The sequence below is a fragment of the Brassica napus genome, chromosome C2 (genome assembly GCF_020379485.1).
Source record: "Brassica napus cultivar Da-Ae chromosome C2, Da-Ae, whole genome shotgun sequence".
Classification (NCBI taxonomy): Eukaryota; Viridiplantae; Streptophyta; class Magnoliopsida; order Brassicales; family Brassicaceae; genus Brassica; species Brassica napus.
In genome coordinates this window covers 54,650,103-54,669,971 of record NC_063445.1, presented here as the reverse complement: position 1 = coordinate 54,669,971, position 19,869 = coordinate 54,650,103, and the positions used below count along the sequence as shown (strand labels likewise).

General features: G+C 37.3%; 1 protein-coding gene and 1 pseudogene across 1 annotated transcript; both read left to right on the top strand.

The window, feature by feature from the left end:
* LOC125582496 overlaps window positions 1–19,531 on the top strand; it is a 29,154-nt pseudogene extending 9,623 nt beyond the window's left edge.
* Window positions 10,514–12,777, top strand: LOC125582497. Its single transcript, XM_048749245.1, has 8 exons — window positions 10,514–10,660; window positions 10,745–11,009; window positions 11,085–11,184; window positions 11,288–11,409; window positions 11,521–11,605; window positions 11,687–11,816; window positions 12,391–12,582; window positions 12,667–12,777. The coding sequence occupies exons 1-8, from the start codon at window positions 10,514–10,516 to the stop codon at window positions 12,775–12,777; spliced, it is 1,152 nt and encodes a 383-aa protein (XP_048605202.1).
* Window positions 19,532–19,869: the final 338 nt, after the last annotated feature.

Here is a 19,869-nt window from a genome sequence, read left to right as displayed (position 1 = left end):
TAGTGAAGCTGGTCGTCACAGTTCTTCAGCGGGACAGTCTTGGGTGTTTGGTAAATCCGACGGTGAGATCTTCTCTTCTTGAGCTGAAATTTGGCAGAGGTATTGTCGACTTGTTTATCTTGGATTTGTACGGTTGGATTAGTTTCTGGAAGCCGGAATCTTTGTGAGATGAGGTCGTTTGGTTGCTGCCGGTTTTGAAGCTTTGTGTTGCTCTCTTGTTGTTGTTGTTTGTGTTGGAGATAGCTCTTTGTAGCTAGACTCTCTGTTCTGTTCTGGTTGTTGAACAGGGAGGACGTGGTTGTACTCACAAACATTTATATAGTGGATTGTTGAGTGGACTACGGTCCCGTGGTTTTTCCTTCTCACATCGAGGAGGTTTTCCACGTAAAAAGTGATTGTCTCATTTACGTTTCCGCTTATACTATATTCTGCCATTGTCGAAGTATTTTCTTCACAGGTTCACACAAGGTCAGGGGAACACGACCATTAGTATTTCCGCTGCGCCGTGTGACTTTCCCCATCAGAGTGGTATCAGAGCTTCTGATTTTAGAGCTTTGGTTTTGAAAACTTTGGGTTGTTATTTGCTTGTGTGAAAGATGGAAAATATGAGCAGGATGATAAGCTTGAATGGTGCTAACTATCATCTATGGAAGGGCAAGATGGAGGATTTGCTCTTTGTTAAAGAATTCCATGTTCCAGTCTTCGAGGAGCAGAAACCTGAGAAGAAGACAGATGAAGAGTGGAAGCTGCAGCATCGCCAAGTGTGTGGGTTGATAAGGCAGTGGGTAGATGATAATGTGTTGCATCATATTGAGACTGAGACGGATGCTCGTTCTTTGTGGAAGAAGCTGGAGCAGTTATATGCTAGGAAGACCGGAAACAACAAGATGTACATGATCAAGAAGTTGATTGAGCTGAGGTATCAGGAGGGGACTCCGATGACAGATCACTTGAATGCGTTTCAGGGATTGCTCAACAAGTTGTCTGATATGGGCATCAAGTTTGATGATGAGATTCACGGTTTGTGGCTTCTCGGTACTTTACCGGACTCTTGGGAGGTTTTCAGGATGTCTCTTTGTAACTCCGCGTCGGAAGGTGTTATTTCGATGGATTCAGTGAAGAACAGTGTTCTTAATGAGGAAGCAAGAAGGCAGTCGAATGCTAGCAGTTCGCGTTCAGATGTCTTTGTTACTGAGTCAAGGGGGAGAAGTACAAGTAGAGATCCCAAGAGAGACAAGAACAGGAGCAGGAGCAAGTCTAATAGATTTGCTAATATGGAGTGCTACTTCTGTCATAAGAAAGGGCACATGAAGAAGGATTGCTGGAAGTTGAAAAACAAGCAGCAAGGAAATCAAGAAGAAAAGGTGGATCGGGTGACTCTCACCGAAGATCAGTTTCTCATTCTTCTTGAGGGTGATGCCATTAATGTTGCATGCCAGGACACCAGTTGGGTGATTGACAGTGGAGCTACTACTCATGCTACATCACAGCGGGATTTGTTTTCTACCTATACTACGGGTAATTATGGTTCTGTGAAGATGGGGAATGATGCGATGGCTCAGGTTGCTGGCATTGGTGATGTTTGCTTGGAGACTAGTCTTGGTACTAGGCTGGTGCTTAAGGATGTTAAGCATGTTCCTGATATTAGGATGAATCTGATATCGACGGGAAGACTTGATGATGAGGGCTATTTCAGTTTGCACGGTGGTGGTAAATGGAAGCTCTCTCGCGGTTCTTTGATTGTGGCTCGAGGTGAGAAGTCTTCATCCTTCTATTGGATGCAGGCTAAGGTCTCCAAAGATATTGTTAATGCGGTGGAGAATGATAATGCCATGGAGTTATGGCATAAGAGACTCGGTCACATGAGTGAGAAGGGAATGGATGTGTTGTCTAAGAATGAGGTGATTCCAGGAATCTCTGGTTTGCACCTACAGAAGTGTTCGCATTGCTTTGCGGAAAACAACACAGGGTATCTTTCAAGTCTTCCGCACCTTCTAGGAAACCCGAGGTACTGGATTTGGTACACTCAGATGTGTGTGGTCCAATGAAGACAAGATCTCTTGGTGGCGCATCATATTATGTGACTTTTATTGATGATCATTCAAGGAAGTCGTGGGTATTTCCTATGAGGACGAAGGATCAGGTGCTGGGATATTTCAAGCACTTTGTGGCATTGGTTGAGAGACAAACGGGGAAGAAGCTGAAGTGTATCCGCAGTGATAATGGTGGAGAGTATCTTGGACCATTTGATGCTTATTGCAAAGAGCATGGAATAAGGCATCAATTCACGCCACCTCATACTCCACAGTTAAATGGGTTGGCTGAAAGGATGAATCGAACGATTGTCGAGAGGATGAGATGTTTGATCTCACAGTCAGGCTTATCGATGACTTTCTGGGCAGAAGCTTTGAACACGGTGGTTCATGTGCTGAATTTGTCACCAAGTGCTCCATTGGATGGTGATGTTCCAGAGAGGGTTTGGACTGGTAAGGATGTTTCTTACAGTCACTTGAGGGTCTTTGGGTGTAAGGCATTTGTTCATATTCCCAAGGTTGATAGATCGAAGCTTGAGATGAAGTCGCGGCAGTGTGTGTTCATCGGTTATGGTCATGATGAGTTCGGGTACAGATTTTATGATCCCGTTGAGAGGAAGCTCGTAAGGAGCAGAGATGTTGTGTTTATGGAAGATCAAACGATTAAGGACATTGACAAGTCCAAAAACCCAACTCAGATTTTTGAGGGTTTGATCGATACAGAGGCTACTCCTTCTACATCGGTTCACGGTGAGGTTGAGGTTGAAGTTCAGGATAATACACCCAGTGCAGATGCTCCCGCACATGAAGATGGTAGTGGTGATCATGGTGACGATCATGGTGAGACACCAGCTGCTGAGAACCAACCTACTATTGTTAGAAGATCCGAGAGAGGTCTTAAACCGTCGACAAGGTATGATCCTAGTGAGTATGTATTACTTACTGATGGGGGAGAACCTGAAAGCTATGATGAAGCTTTGGAGGATGAACACAAGGATAAGTGGTTTGGAGCCATGGATGAGGAGATGGATTCTTTTGAGGAGAACCATACTTTTGAGTTGGTGAAATTGCCTAAGGGCAAGAAGGCTCTACTTAATAAGTGGGTGTACAGAATTAAGCATGAGGATGACAATTTGCCACCTCGACACAAGGCTAGATTGGTTGTGAAAGGCTACAACCAAAAGAAGGGAATTGATTATGATGAAATCTTTTCTCCTGTTGTGAAGATGTCATCCATTCGGGTTGTACTTGGATTGGCAGCGAGCCTTGATCTAGAGGTTGAGCAAATGGACGTGAAGACTGCTTTCCTTCATGGTAATTTGGAGGAAGAGATCTACATGGAACAACCGGAAGGCTATGTGCAAAAGGGCAAAGAAAATTTGGTTTGCCGCTTGAAGAAAAGCCTTTATGGATTGAAGCAAGCACCAAGGCAGTGGTACATGAAGTTCAAGTCTGTTATGGGGGAGCATGGTTATGCAGAGACTGATTCAGACCATTGTGTATTTGTGAAGGTGTTCGGTGAGGATGATTTTATCATCTTGTTGTTGTATGTCGATGATATGTTGATTGTGGGCAGGAACATGGACAGAATTAAGGAGTTGAAAGAGCAGCTCAGTGAGTCTTTTGCCATGAAAGATATGGGTCCAGCGAAACAGATTCTTGGTATGAGAATTATTCGGGATAGAGGTGAGAAGCTGATTCACTTATCTCAGGAGAAGTACATTGAAAAAGTACTTAAGCGGTTTCACATGGACAAGTCTAAAGTGTTGAGTACTCCTCTTGCTCCACACTTAAGACTGAGCAGTCAACAAAGTCCGAAGACATATGCGGAGAAGGAAGATATGGCGAAGGTTCCGTATGCTTCTGCAGTGGGTAGTTTGATGTATGCCATGGTCTGTACAAGACCGGATTTAGCCTACGCCGTTGGAGTTGTCAGCAGGTTTCTCTCCAATCCGGGAAGAGAACATTGGAATGCTGTGAAGTGGATTTTGAGATATCTCAGAGGGACTTCTAATTTGAAGATTACATTCGGAGGTAAGAAGTCATTGCTTGTCAGTTACACTGATTCTGACATGTCGGGAGATGCTGATTCTAGCAAATCTACTTCGGGTTACTTGGTAACATTTGCGGGTGGAGCTGTGGCATGGCAGTCAAGGCTGCAAAAGTGTGTTGCACTATCTACTACTGAGGCAGAGTTCATTGCAGCAACTGAAGCTTGTAAAGAGCTGTTGTGGATGAAGAACTTCTGTGAAGAGATCGGTTTCAAGCAAGAAAAGTATGTGTTGCTTTGTGATAGTCAAAGCGCTATTTGTCTCGGGAAGAATTCTACATTTCATTCGAAGTCAAAACACATTCAAAGGAGGTATCATTGGATACGTGATGTGGTTGCTTCCAAGGAAGTGGAACTTGAGAAAGTTCATACGGATGATAATGGAGCTGATATGATGACAAAGTCATTACCGAGGGGGAAGCTTGAGGTATGCCGAGAGATAGCCGGAATGGCTGTCTCTTCCATCTAGTCGGAGGGGTTAAGCACTGTTGGGTCCCTCCTAGATGGAGAGGACCAATTGGGGTGAACTTAAGAAATAATAATGTTCCCCTTTTGTCACTAGACTCACAATAATAGAGTTTAGAGAGAGAGACAAAAGAGAGAAAGAAGAGAGAAGGAGGAGAAAACTCGTCAGGCTATTTCAAGACTGATTTTGGAAGCTCAAACGGAACTTGATCGGGCTGATATTTTGTGGGAAGCTTCTTCAGTCAGTGGGTTAGAGATTCACCGAAGGGATTTGGATTTCAACGGTTGGATCTTCTGTTGTCTGGGTTTTAGTGAAGCTGGTCGTCACAGTTCTTCAGCGGGACAGTCTTGGGTGTTTGGTAAATCCGACGGTGAGATCTTCTCTTCTTGAGCTGAAATTTGGCAGAGGTATTGTCGACTTGTTTATCTTGGATTTGTACGGTTGGATTAGTTTCTGGAAGCCGGAATCTTTGTGAGATGAGGTCGTTTGGTTGCTGCCGGTTTTGAAGCTTTGTGTTGCTCTCTTGTTGTTGTTGTTTGTGTTGGAGATAGCTCTTTGTAGCTAGACTCTCTGTTCTGTTCTGGTTGTTGAACAGGGAGGACGTGGTTGTACTCACAAACATTTATATAGTGGATTGTTGAGTGGACTACGGTCCCGTGGTTTTTCCTTCTCACATCGAGGAGGTTTTCCACGTAAAAAGTGATTGTCTCATTTACGTTTCCGCTTATACTATATTCTGCCATTGTCGAAGTATTTTCTTCACAGGTTCACACAAGGTCAGGGGAACACGACCATTAGTATTTCCGCTGCGCCGTGTGACTTTCCCCATCAAGCACTTAGCGAGTCATTTCATTTTCTTACTACAGCATGGCAATAGCTGACTCCTAATTTAAGTTGATGGAAAGTTTCTTGCCTAACAAAATTCCAAAAAGATGAGAAGAAAATTTTGAGTCTCATAATTATTAATTAGAAAAGTTACTACAAATGATAAATAAAATAGACAACATATCTGATTTGTTTCCCATGCGAGCTACAACATATACAATATCAATCTACGTATACTCCCATTTATTTATGCTTAAACTACATTAGAAAACATACAACTCAGCTCTGAAAATGACAGTTATGAGAAAAACTATGGTAAAGTTAGAGCATTGGTTCACCTGATCGATACGGTATTCTGCGATCACATCATTACAGCCGGCGTCTTCTAGAATCGACACTAAAGATTTTTTCACCGGGTGAAGATTGTTTCACCGGGATTAGAGTTTGACAAAAGGTTTTGACAGACACAGAAACATATATCATTGACAAAGAACAAACCATCACATATGCTTGAACGTCATGGAAGGTACTATGAAAACTCAGGAGATGAAGCTTACGGCCTCCTACAGTAGTCGCTGATGGGCACTTTTCCAACTGGTTTGAGCTATTTGAAGAAAGTCCTAACTACCAACTGGTTTGTACTGTCTCGAGTTAAGGATTCACTGATAAACTACCAACAGGAGAAATGGAGATAAAGCTTAGATACTTAAATGTGCAGGGTGGTGTCACATCTGTGAATGACGTCTAGGGTAATGTTTTGTGGTGCAAGACGCTTCTCCTGCAAAAGAAAACAAACAACTCTTCTTTCAGTTGCAACACAAAGCTCATCTCACGTTTGTTACACGTCTTTATTATCTTTAACACTTAACAATTTCAGACAGCAGTTGTGACTCCGTGAACTAAATCAGTTCCAAAACATTCACAAAGCTTGAAGATTCTTGCTTAGGAGGTCTAAGACCCCTTTCACCTTTTTCTCTTGCTTCCTCTTCCTCCTTAGATACCTCTCTGTTTCGCCGTCGAACGACTCCTGTCACTTTAGCTTCCTACTCCACTCATCGAAAATAACCAGTAACTAATACAAAAAGATAACGATAATTACCCAAACTCAGTGAAATATCTTTTCAAAGCTAAAACAAAACACACACACACATACGATGTAAGAGCTTATCCACTGAAACTTTGGAAACTTTGAAGAATGGAGATAGTAACTTACATGAAAACACCAGCAGAATAGAAGGGATTGATTGATCAACTTGACCATAGGAGCTTCAGACTGCAGCTTGTTGTTAGTTTCCTGATCGAAGAGAACCATGCTGTTCACCTTATGTCGAATCAAGAAATGAAAAGAGCAAAGTAAGCGAAAGAAAATCTGATTCAAGGGAAGATAAGATTTGATAGGAGATTACCTTCTTCTGTGTTCCACCTCCGGATTTGGCGGGGTTTAGAGGATGGTAGTGGGGACTTTTATTTCTTTGGTGGAACCATTATCTTACAGAGCTTTCTTCATATACGTTCTCTTCTGTTGGTGCAAGAAAATTCATGGATTATTAGTATGGGAACCTTGGACAGCACGAATGAAGTTAAAATCATTCTCGGACTCGTCAACTCATCTTCAAGCTAGAAGGTGAAAATGGGTGAAATTAATATTGTTCTAGCTATAAGAATTGGTGAAAATAGGTGCACTCAACACCAATATAAATATTCACCGTAATCAACTTACATATTTCGCTGCAGGCGGCTGAGCAACATGAGAATTGATTGTTTCAGCTTGGACATGTTCCACTTCATTCTTGATTCTAGGCTTGCAACATTCAGATAATTGCACTATTTAACATGAAAATCCAGGTGTTCTTCCAGCCAATAGACACACTTTCAACTTATGTTTAGCTAAACATCTTTTTGTTAAGGGTAAGACAAAATAGCTAAATAAGTGGAAAAAGTAGATGGAAATCAGAAGATCTGAGAGAACGTACTCTTGTGAAGTGATAAGTCTGATGCGAGGCCGTCCTGGGACTCATGAATTAGAACAGATGTATTCTTTGGTATTAAAATCGATTCATCCAAGTACTCTGGAAATACGAAACAGAGAAAATATAAAGGCCATAAGTGTAAACATGTTGGCACGACACAATAAGCATGCAAACCTGTTAGTCGATGGAATATTTAGGAGACCAAACGGAAGTCTCAGATTTTCTTTTCATTCTACAAATTTATGGTGACGTGGCCGCACACATCTCTATCATTGGTTGATTTTTTAATCCTATGTGGCATAGTTGAGAGTAGGCATGGGCATTCGGGGTCCCAATCGGGTTTCGGTTTTATCCAATAGGGTTTCGGTTTTTCGGATTTATCAAAATCAGCCCTTTTCGGATTATATGAAAGTTCGGTTCGGGGCCGGTTCGGGTTCTATCGGGTTCGGGTCGGGGTTAGTAAATCTTCAAAGAACTGGTACAACCCAATATGCTTTCGGGTTCGGGTCCCAATCGGTTTTTCGGTTTAAAAGTACCTGATTTTTACCTATTTTATAACCAAAACATGAGTAAAATCGGTTCTTCAGTTTTAAAATACCTGATTTGTACCTATTTTGTAACCAAAACTTAAGTAAAATCGATTCAAAAAATAAGCAACATCAACCGTGATCATTCAAATTCAAACGAAAAGTAAACATATTTACTGGAAAAAAAAACCAAATAAATAAAAACATAAAACGAAAACCAAGTTCTCATGAAATGAGAAACATTGTTTAACGAAAACAAAATCTAAATCTAAATACGTCAAGATTCAACTGCCATCTTCAACCATCAACCTTCATGTAATAGATAAGTATTTTAGATTTTCAATATTTCTTAGTGTATTTTGGATACATATTAGAAATTGAGATCATGTTTGGTACAAGATCTTTTTGAGGTTTTGAATATTTCGGATTCTATCGGATATCCATTTAGATTCGGGTTCGGTTCGGATAATACCCATAACCCGAAATACCACAAAACAAGATCCATTCGGTATTTTCGTCGGGTTCGGATTCATTTTTATCGGATCGGATTCAGTTCGGGTTTTCGGGTTCGGTTTATTTGTCCAGCCCTAGCTGAGAGCTCTAGTTAAATCTCTTTTAGTATTGTTAGATACTATGACTTGTTGGAATCGGAGGTTAACTAATGAGGTTAATTATGCAGAAAACTAGAAGAAGAAACCCCCTTTTTTAAAGAAATCATTATTTAAGACTTCAACAACATTATTTTTTTGTGCACGCAATAACATTATTTTAGAAACCGTTTTTAAGAAACAATTATATTTAAGAGTTCAACAACATTTCGTTACAACAATTTAATGACGTGAAATGGTTTTCACTAAACAAAGGTTAAACTAAAAAAAATCATTTTAAAGATTCCGTTAACGTGGACCCAATTTTCCCAAAGCTACGAGAATTCTCTTTCGTTATATGTGTGCGGATATCAAGTAAAGTCGAATACCTTTTCTTATAAAAAAAATTGAGAAAAATAAACACTAACTGAGTGGTTTTCCCTTAGAGGGAAATATAATAATAATTAGTACTTAACCTCCGTGATTTAAAAAGTGATTTGATCACTGATCATGTTTGAAGATATTTTTGATTTCGGGCGATTAGGACTTCATGTAAATCAGAAAATGTAATTATAATATTTGACCTCTTCTAATATCTCCTGGTCGGTGATGATCTCCATCGTTGTCTTGAAATGAAACATCGAACATCTATTCTATTAAAAGGGAAGCAGTCTTAAAAAATCTATTGTTTGGACCTTTTATTTTTTTATGTTTTGGTCTAACCCTATTTGTTATAACAAACCTTATTATCGAAGATTATACCATCGTATAACAGCATTTGACTTTATTTCACGGACCTTTAAAGCATATTTTTAGAATATGCCATAGTATGCCAAACTATTTGTTATATTCTTATTCATATTATTGTTTGACAAATCTTATTATTTAACTAAAAGATACTATTATCTTAACAGCGTAACACCATCCTACATCTTATATAAGCACACCTCTCACCAAACTCAAGAACATCACATATCTCACCAATATCATCAAAATGAAACCTGAGGCTCAGAGACAAGGAAACCAAAATATGTGAAAGTGGTTCATATCCTGGTTTTTAAAGTCATTGCAATCTTTATTGGGACTATGTGTTTATGTATGTGGCTTATATGTTACTTTCATTATATATTTAGATCTCTTATTATGGTTTTCTTATATGTTTCAGCTCTCCAGAAACAAAAAGATTTGTCCAGGACCACAGAAAACAACAAGTTTATGGTTTGGATGGAAAATAACAAGTTTCATCCTGAAATAGAAGATAATGATAATCCAGATTGTTGTGCCAAATGTAATTTTGTTTGGAATCCAATATCTTTTACGTGGGAAGCAAACTTCGAGATTTGAATAATATTCTGAATGTACTTTTCATTTGTTTTCTTATGAAGATTTTGCAATTTGATTTTATCAAACAATAAAAATCTCACGAAACACAAAGAGGGATTTTATTTTGTCATAAATTTATATTAATAATAAAGTGGCATTTAAATTGCTTATTGAAGCACGAAACACAACTCAATAAATGTGAAATCTGAATCACAAACGAATATGCAAAGTGGAAGCAAAATATCTAAAATATGCCTTGACATCGTTAGTTAAAAGGATTTACTGTGTATATTCTTTCATTAAAATTAGTAAATAAGTGCCTCACTTTACTTAATCGTCAAACCGTAATGATCAGACCTAAATCGTGGACAAGATTTTAAAACCAGATTTTGTAGATACAATTTTGTTTAGGTAGATCCGGAAATATGTACATTGCTTCCTCTACAAGTTTGATTAAATATCTGGATCAGTTATTATTATGATTATATTTACAGGATTTTCTCTAACCTACTTTAATTGGTTTAGTATTAACGCTTTCGAATAACAAAGGTATATACGATTTTGGATAAGCACTAGAATAATATTCCTTATTCCACAAAATAATATCTTTGATCAATCTTAAAACTAAGATTTCCTACATCTGCGTAACCTAAATCCGGAGTCTCACCTAACTATTATAAATATAGTTACACTTAACAACGATTTTCATCAAAACTAAAGATACAGATAAAAATGGCGAACAATCCGCAGCTAATTTTTGTGAACGATATCAAACCACGCAAGACTGCATGTCGCATTCAAGTGAAGATCATTCATACATGGAGACATTTCATGAAAGACGTTGGAGAATCTTTGGAACTAATCCTATGTGATGCAAATGTGAATTTTACGTTCTATATAGATTTGTTATTGATTTTCTTACGATACAAGCTAACTAATATAATTCCTTTTATCATTTCCAAGGGAACAAAAATCCATGCTTCATGTAGCAAGACTTACATTTCTAAAGTTGGCAAACATGTCCGTGTTGGAGTATGGAGAAACATTGATCGTTTCAGTGTTAGTGGTGCTGGTGGAGCGTACAGATCAACTGATCATAAGTATCGATTAGCTTTTAATGGCAACACTAAAATCACGGAATCTACATACCGAGATGACAGTATGTTCCTTAATCTGGTTGATTTCAAATCCATAGAAAGTGGTCTTCTTAATCCCAATTTTCTTATTGGTACGTTTTCAAATTATTTATTTCTTAAAAACCCAATCATATATACTTAACTAACACCTAAATTTATTGATCTAGATGTTATTGGACAAGTTCAAGACTTGGGTGATCTCGAAACCATAGGGTGTAATGGTGGAAAACAAAGACAGAAGTTGGAGTTTACACTCGTGGACATTTGGTAAGTCATGCTGATATGCGTTTAGTTTGTTTGTATATATATATATATATATAGAGCTTATAATACGTTATAAATGTCTAAGTATTTTTTTTTATCTTTTTAGTGGGCAAAGATTAGCTTGCTGCCTGTGGGGTAAATTTGCAGAGAATCTTCACACAGCTAGCCAAGAAACCGAAGGCATGGTAATATGTCTCCTACGATTTGCTAAGATTGGGCAATATAGAGGTATGTAATATTCTGCTTATTTTTTTGTAAACCACATTTATATATGGCAGTAATATATATTGACATAGCTAAATGTTTAACTCAACCGGGAATTCATATTTTATTTATTAGGTGAATTTCAAATCTCAAATTCTTATGACGCAAGTCAGATGTTTGTTAATCCTGAGATACCAGAAGCAGATGAGTTTAAACAAAGGTCTTTTACATTTTATAATAACAATACGTCTTTTACTCTATAAGATTGAGTATTTGAAATTATGAACCACGGAAAATGCAGAGCTATTGGGGATTCTCAAGCTTTAACCCTAGCTGAATCATCAGAGAACAAGCTTGAGTTGCAGATGAAGCGAGATAAATGGATGCATTATCCTCAAAGGAATCTCCGAGAGCTATTTGAGGAAACTGAGGTAAAATATTTTTGAAAACCATATTCAAATAAGCGCTGGTGTGTAAACATAAACCTATGATTCTAATTTTTTTTTTCTTTGTAGGAAAAACTATGCTGAGTTGTTGCAACAATCTATGACATTGATACAGATTGGGGATGGTATTACTTTGGCTGTCTAGATTGTAACAACAAGAAGGTTTTCCCCCACTCCAAAACGGTGAAAAAAATAAATGGCAAAGAGACGGTTACACACATCTGGTGGTGTGAAGCATGCAGATCCAAAATAACCTCTGTTTCACCAAGGTATAACTCAGTTTTTAATCAAGCTCAAGTGAACGACTTTAAAACTATTGTAAACATGTCATATTGGATTGTTTTTGATTTACTACAGATTCAAAATCCATTTACTGGTTAGGGATGATACTGGTGAATCCCAATTCCTGTTATTGGATTCAATTGCTACTGGAGTTGTTCCTGCGTCTGCTAAAACCCTACTAAACGGTTCTTGGGATGAAGTTAATATTTTATCAACTATTGCAATTGAATCTTATTTATTGTGATGCAAATACTATAACAAATCTTTTAATTGACAGCTTGAAGATGATGATCCATTCCCCGAGGAAATTACAAATTTGGTTGGCCAGACATTTATGTTTGGAGTTTACATTCAGAAAGACAATGCTTCAAGGGGATGCTATAAAGTTGGAAAGGTATGGAAAGACCTACGTATGCTAATGACCTCTGAAATATCAGAGAGCTATTCTGCTCCAGCCCAAGCAAGCGAGGTAAAATATTTTCAAGATTATGATTTATATTTTTTAAAAGTTCGAAATTTACTAAATTTTTACCTCGCTTCACGTGTTGTGTAGGAGCCACTGTTGATTGAAAATCAAATTGATGATATTGTTTCTACTCCTTCTTCCAAGCGAAAAGAAGTCAATAAGGAAGCATCTGAACTTCATTCTACCTCTAAAAAGTAGTGAACTAAAGCGATCAAAAGCGAGAAGATAAGAAAGGATAACTCTGCATCAAGTTAAAGAAGATTATTTTGCTGGTTTTTTGCTGGATTTTTTTAAATTTTCCGTGTTCTAAATTTTTTGTTTCAACAAGGAGTTGGATTTTTTTTTCCTTTGTTATTGTTCTGGATTAATTTTAATAAATGGTTTTCTAATAATTTCAAGTATTAATTACTGACAAAAGTACTATCACAAAACATAGTCTGCTACAGTATATACAAGAAAATACCAGCAATAGAAATTGTCTGATATGACATAAACCAATTGACCTAAACAATAATGATCAGTTGTTCTGATGAATATTATTTTAGGCTTATACGCATTATGTATCTCATTTGTCCCTTAGTGCCTTTTTTTGAGTATGTAAATATAAGATAATATAAATTAGCTGTAAAACAATCAACAATGAATATTTAAGTTGATATTATTTCTGCACATTGTATATATGTTAACATTTTAATACATGTCAACTTTACGACATTAGAGATTATAAGAAAATAAAGAATTATTTTAAGAATATTGACAATCCGACTCAAAAGTAAATAGTTATAAAACACCGGTCCTAAAAAGTTAGAAGTTAGAATCTATTCTATTAAATGGAAAAATAATATCTAATCTGAGGCGTGTTTTTAATAATTTTCACAAAAATCAAAGAATTAGGTTTCATCCATTATTATGCTTTCAAGGATTTGACGACACAGAGTAAGCTCCTATGACTGACGATAACAGTGATGAAAATCAGATATATCCGACTGAATCATCGGTTCAGAAAAGGAAGAGAAATACTGCTTTCTTAACAGACTCTGAAGTTAATAATACTCCTCAAGTTCGAGGGAATAAATCTGGTATGTTGCCTTTGAAAAGTGTTTTCAGTAGGGTCTTGGCTGATGTGACCAACACACGTCAGAGTTCACCAACTACGCCTCAATCTGAAGTTCTTAATCATCCGTTGTCTGGATTAAACTCAATTACTGAGTCAAGTGGTAATATTGCTTGAATCATTATTTTGATTGTTACACTTGTGTTCTGTGTATGTCTAACTTTAGTAAATCCAGTAGTGTCTAACTTTAGTAAATCCTCTACTGTTACCAGTTAAGCCTAGAAGAAATACAAACCAAGCTTCTAAGAGGTTGAAACCTAATTTAAATACATGTGGTAAGATGTTGAAAACACAGAAAATAACAAGGTAAACACATATTATTATTCTAACAGTTTTCTCATATTACAGGTTTAACTGGGCAATCCTCTCAATGTGACAGTTCTATAAGACAATCTAATTTCTCGAGTAAGAGAACTGGTTCCGATATTCAACCTACTAATCTATTCAAAGCTTTCTCCACCTTGGAGAAAACTGATAATGTAAACGGAATGGAGTTTGGTGCTATAAATCTGGACTTATTCGAAGGTACTATAAATTTGATTTCAATTTCTTTCATTCATAAATCAAATTGACATAAATACTAATTTTGACATTCTTTTTGGAAGATCAAGGTTCACAGGTTTATGATATAAGCTCTGAAGAGGAAGATACTATTTATGATAATAATTCTGAGTCGGAGACAGAATGTGCACCTCAACAAGATCAGAATGTTTCAACGGTTCCTGATGAGCAAAGAGAGCGGATAAAGACTATGGCAAGTGTGTTTCAGACCATGTTTCAAGATAAGCCTGCTAAGAAGGGATGGTCTGTCTCCAAACGCACTGGTAATCTATTTTAAACAGTTTATGATAACTCAATGTGGAATTATATTTTGACTTTGTTTTTCACTAATGTATTGCAATTATGATTCAGTTTCAAAGTCTAAGAAAAAGGCAGCACCTCCAAAGCAGAACATGGGTAATACATCGCTATTTAACCAATAATGTTCTACTATTTTTGAAGTGTAAAAGACAAATAACCTCCAAATTCTTCTGGTTTTTGTGTCTAGGATACGTTGATGAAGGTGATCCAACCCATAAATGTGAACACTGTGGTGCAATAATGTGGTACGGCGAACGCATTGAGAAGAAACGACAGACTAAGAAACCTAAATTTTCTTTGTGCTGTGGGCAAGGTCAAGTTCAGTTGCCGTTACTTAAGCAGTCGCCAGAAATCCTAAGGAAATTGCTAAACGATGACGACGAGATCAGCAAGTACTATCGCGAGAATATCAGGCAAATAAATATGGTGTTCTCATTTACATCTCGCGGTGGTAAGATTGATCGATCAGCACCTACTGGACATGGTCCAAAAATGGTTGTTCTTCAAGGCGAGAATTATCACTTAATGGGTAGTTTAAAACCACCGACAGGAGGAGATCCTAAGTTTGGGCAGCTTTATATTGTGGACACTGAAAACGAAATACAAAATAGGGCATCTATTATTGGGTATGTTAAATTTAAGTTATTGTCTTCTTATCAAACCTACTCGACGCACTTACAAAACCTTTGTAACTATATATATTCTGACATTGCTTTTAACAGGAAATATAAAGCTAAGCGTGAGAAGGCTAAGAAAGAGAGATTGAGGCAGCAAGTTATTGAAAGGATAGTCAAAATGCTGGACGAAGTAAATCCATATGTTCATCAGTTTAGATCAGCCAGAGAAAGGTTTAATACTAATCCAGACGAAACATTGCATATGAGAATTGTGAGTAACCGAGAGAAAGATGGAAGGACATATGATACTCCTACTGCATCTGAGGTTGCTGCACTGATTCCAGAAGATTTCAGTTTGGACATGGATAAGAGAGATATTGTTTTAGAAGAGAAGCAGACAGGATGGCTTAAAAGGATCAGTGAAATACATCCATCTTATCTGGCACTTCAATACCCTCTTATTTTTACATACGGTGAAGATGGATTCAGACTTGGTATTAAAAAAAGAACAACTGCTGCAACCTCAAGCCATAAGAGGCAAACTATCAGTATGAGGCAATGGTACGCTTTCCGGCTACATGAAAGGGAGAATGAGTGTCACACTCTTCTACATTCTAAGAGGTTGTTTCAGCAATTCTTGGTCGATTCCTATACTACTATAGAGTCTAACAGGCTGCGTTATCTGCGAATGAACTAGAAGTGTCTAAGATCTGATAGTTTTGACTCTATTAAACAAGCTGAGAATGATGGGAAAATTGATATGCACGACCAAGGGAGTCGTTTTCTATTGCCAGCCTCATTTACCGGAGGACCAAGATACATGAAAAATATGTATTTGGATGCTATGGCGATTTGCAAACATTTTGGGTTTCCTGATCTATTTATAACCTTCACTTGCAATCTTAAGTGGCCTGAAATAACCAGGTATTTAGAGCCACGAAAACTCACTGCGGATGACAGACCTGAAATTGTTTGCAGGCTGTTCAAGTGTAAACTTGATTCTCTAATGGCAGATTTAACAGATAAAGAACTCTTGGGAAAGACTATGGCATGTGAGTTTTTTTTTGTATCAACGAGATATATATAAGTAATATTTGGGTTCTAAATATATTATTTTTATTATTTTACTGCAGCCATGTATACTATCGAGTTCCAAAAACGTGGTCTTCCTCATGCGCACATTCTCCTGTTTATGGCTCCTGGCTCTAAATTTCCTAAAACTGAGGACATTGACAAGATCATTTCAGCTGAAATTCCAGATAAAGAGAGAGAACCTGAGCTTTTTGAAGTTGTGAAAGATATGATGATTCATGGTCCTTGTGGAGCTGTTAACATGAATTCGCCTTGCATGGAGAATGGAAAATGTTCTAAGATGTATCCTAAAAATTATGCTGAGCAAACTACTGTTAACAACGAAGGATTTCCTGTCTACAGAAGAAGAGAACAGTCTGAACACTTCATTGAGAAACATGGCTTCAAATGTGACAGCAGATATGTGATTCCTTATAATAGGGAACTGTCACTTCGTTATCGAGCTCACATTAATGTGGAATGGTGTAATCAGACAGGTTCTATTAAATACTTATTTAAGTATATTAATAAAGGACAAGATCGGTGTACTGTAGCTGTTGAAAGTGCAGAGACTGCTAAACAGAAAGAAGTATCGAATCAGAGTGTCTCTACTGATTCAGCTTCAACAGAGGAGAAAAAAAATGAAATCAAAGACTTCTTCAACTGCAGGTATTTATCTTGGTCCTATTTTTCCGTTCAATTTCATGGAAACTATAGTTATACTTAGTGATTTACAATTATGCTTTTCTGAACTCATGCAGATATGTGTCGGCATCTGAAGGTGCGTGGAGAACTTTTAAGTTCTCTATACATTATCGATCTGTAGCAGTTGTGAGGATTCAGTTTCACCTACCGGGAAAACAGATTATCATTTTCAAAGATGATGACACGTATGAAGAAGTTACCAGCCGTGTTCTGATTGAAAATACAATGTTCTTGGGCTGGTTTGAATTAAACAAGATCAGTGTTGTTGCTCGGAAACTAACTCTAGCTGAAATTCCTACAAGGTTTATTTGGAATAAAAAAAATCGAAAGTTTACTGATATAAAGCGAGGATTCTGTATTGGGAGAATCAACTACGCTCCACGAAAGATTGAAAAGGCCTTTTATTTGCGTGTCTTGCTGAATATTGTAAGAGGTCCGACATCTTTTGAGGATATCAAAACTTTCAACAATGTTCTTTATTCGGATTACAAAGACGCCTGCTTTGCTCGGGGTTTGTTAGAAGATGATCAAGAATACATAGACGATATTGTGAGGACAAGTCTTACAGGTTCAGCGTCCTATATGCGGCAATGTTTTGTGGTCATGCTCATGTCAGATAGTCTTTCAAAGCCAGAAGAAGTTTGGGAAAACATTTGGGAATTTCTATCTGAAGATATTGAGTATCGTCGTAGAAAGCTATTAAATAGACCAGGTAATAGAACTCTGAAATAATATACTCGCGTAAAACTGAATCCTTAACTAATATTCTCATCTTTGATTGTGTAGATTTACATTTGAGTGAAGAGGAGATAAAACAGCTTACTCTTCACGAGATTGAGAAGATTTTGAAGAGGAATGGTACTTCTTTGGAGGCATGGGAATCTATGCCGAAGCCAATAGCTGATTTTACTCAGCAGGAGAATGTCTTGATAATGGACGAGCTGTCATATGACAAAGATCAGTTAAAGGCTGATCACGATCTGGATTTTATAAAAATGACAGGCGAGCAAAGAGAGATTTATGATGAGGTGCTTAGTGCTGTCTTAGAAAAGAAAGGAGGCGTTTTTTTGTCTATGGCTTTGGTGGAACTGGGAAAACATTTTTGTGGAGATTGTTGTCTGCTGCTATTAGATACAGAGGAGAAATCTGTTTGAATGTTGCATCAAGTGGGATAGCTTCGCTGCTACTACCAGGGGGAAGGACAGCACATTCTAAATTTGGAATACCAATCAACCCATATGAGTTTTCAACTTGCACACTAACTCAAGGATCTGATCAAGCAAATTTGATTAAAGCGGCTTCTCTGATCATTTGGGACGAAGCCCCAATGATGAGCAAGCACTGTTTTGAATCCTTGAATAAGGACAATTTGCCTTTTGGTGGGAAAGTTGTTGTCCTAGGAGGCGATTTTAGACAAGTGTTGCCTGTCATTCATGGAGCTGGAAGAGCTGAAATTGTTTTGGCATCTTTAAATTCGTCTTATCTTTGGAAACATGTGAAAGTGTTGAAGCTGACAAAAAATATGAGGCTAATGGCAAACGATTTATCCCCTGGAGAAGCTAAAGATTTAAAAGAGTTTTCAAAGTGGATATTGGATGTTGGAGATGGAAATATAGGTGAGAGCAATGATGGGGAGGCTCTAATCAATATTCCTGAAGAGTTTCTTATTCTTGATGATCAGGATCCTATTGAGTCTATAAGCAAAGCTGTGTATGGTGATGTGGTTTCTTTGCAGCAGAATAAAGAACCCAAGTTTTTCCAAGAAAGAGCAATACTATGTCCAACTAACCAGGATGTCGACAAGATTAATCAGCACATGTTGGATCAGTTTGATGGTTAGTTATTTATTCACACACTATTATCGTTTGGTTCTTATCATTCCAATAGCTATTAAAAGGAAAAATGTTTTTTCTAATCAATATTTCAGGTGAGGAAAGGATCTACTTAAGCTCTAATACAATAGATGCTTCAGATAAATTTTCAGTTAATGATCAAGCTCTGACTCCAGATTTCTTAAACACCATCAAAGTTTCAGGTTTACCTAATCATAGTCTTCGCTTAAATATTGGTTGTCCTGTGATGTTGCTAAGAAACATTGATCCTACTGGGGGATTAATGAATGGGACTCGACTTCAGATTACAGAGATGTACGAGAACATAATAAAGGCAAAAGTGATTACAGGCGATAAGGTTGGGCGAGTTGTTCTTATTCCTAGGCTTGCTATTACCCCTTCTGAGAAGAAGTTGCCTTTCAAGATGAGGAGGAGGCAACTTCCTATTGCTGTGGCCTTTGCCATTACAATTAATAAGAGTCAGGGCCAATCACTCTCAGAAGTTGGTATTTATCTACCTAGACCAGTCTTCTCTCATGGCCAACTATATGTCGCAATCTCTAGAGTTACATCTAAGAAAGGGTTGAAGATTTTGATTGTCGACGATGAAGGCAAGCCACAGAAACAAACAATGAATGTTGTTTACAAAGAGATTTTCCAGAATCTCTGATATTATTTTACTTTATTGTTTTGGTTTGTTAGAACTATTTATTTTCACGCAATGTTTGGATTTTTCAGAGATTGTTTCATAATTTGGTTAAGTTTTTTGATTATCAAACAAAGCAGTCAGACATTCGTAAGGATATAGTTTTTATATATTTTTCTATCTGTGCTTTTGAAACAAACTACTCACAGAGACAAGAAAATAAAAAATGCAAATTATTTATAAAGTGACCTAAGTTTGCCTTTTAGTTTGTTGTTTTGTTTTGTTAGAACTATTTATTGACTGTTTCACGCAATGTTTGGATTTTACAGAGATTGTTTCATAATTTGGTTAAGTTTTTTTATTATCAAACAAAGCATACATACATTACCACACATCAAGCAATCTCCGGTTTATTACCTAACTACCGATAATGTTCCATTCCTA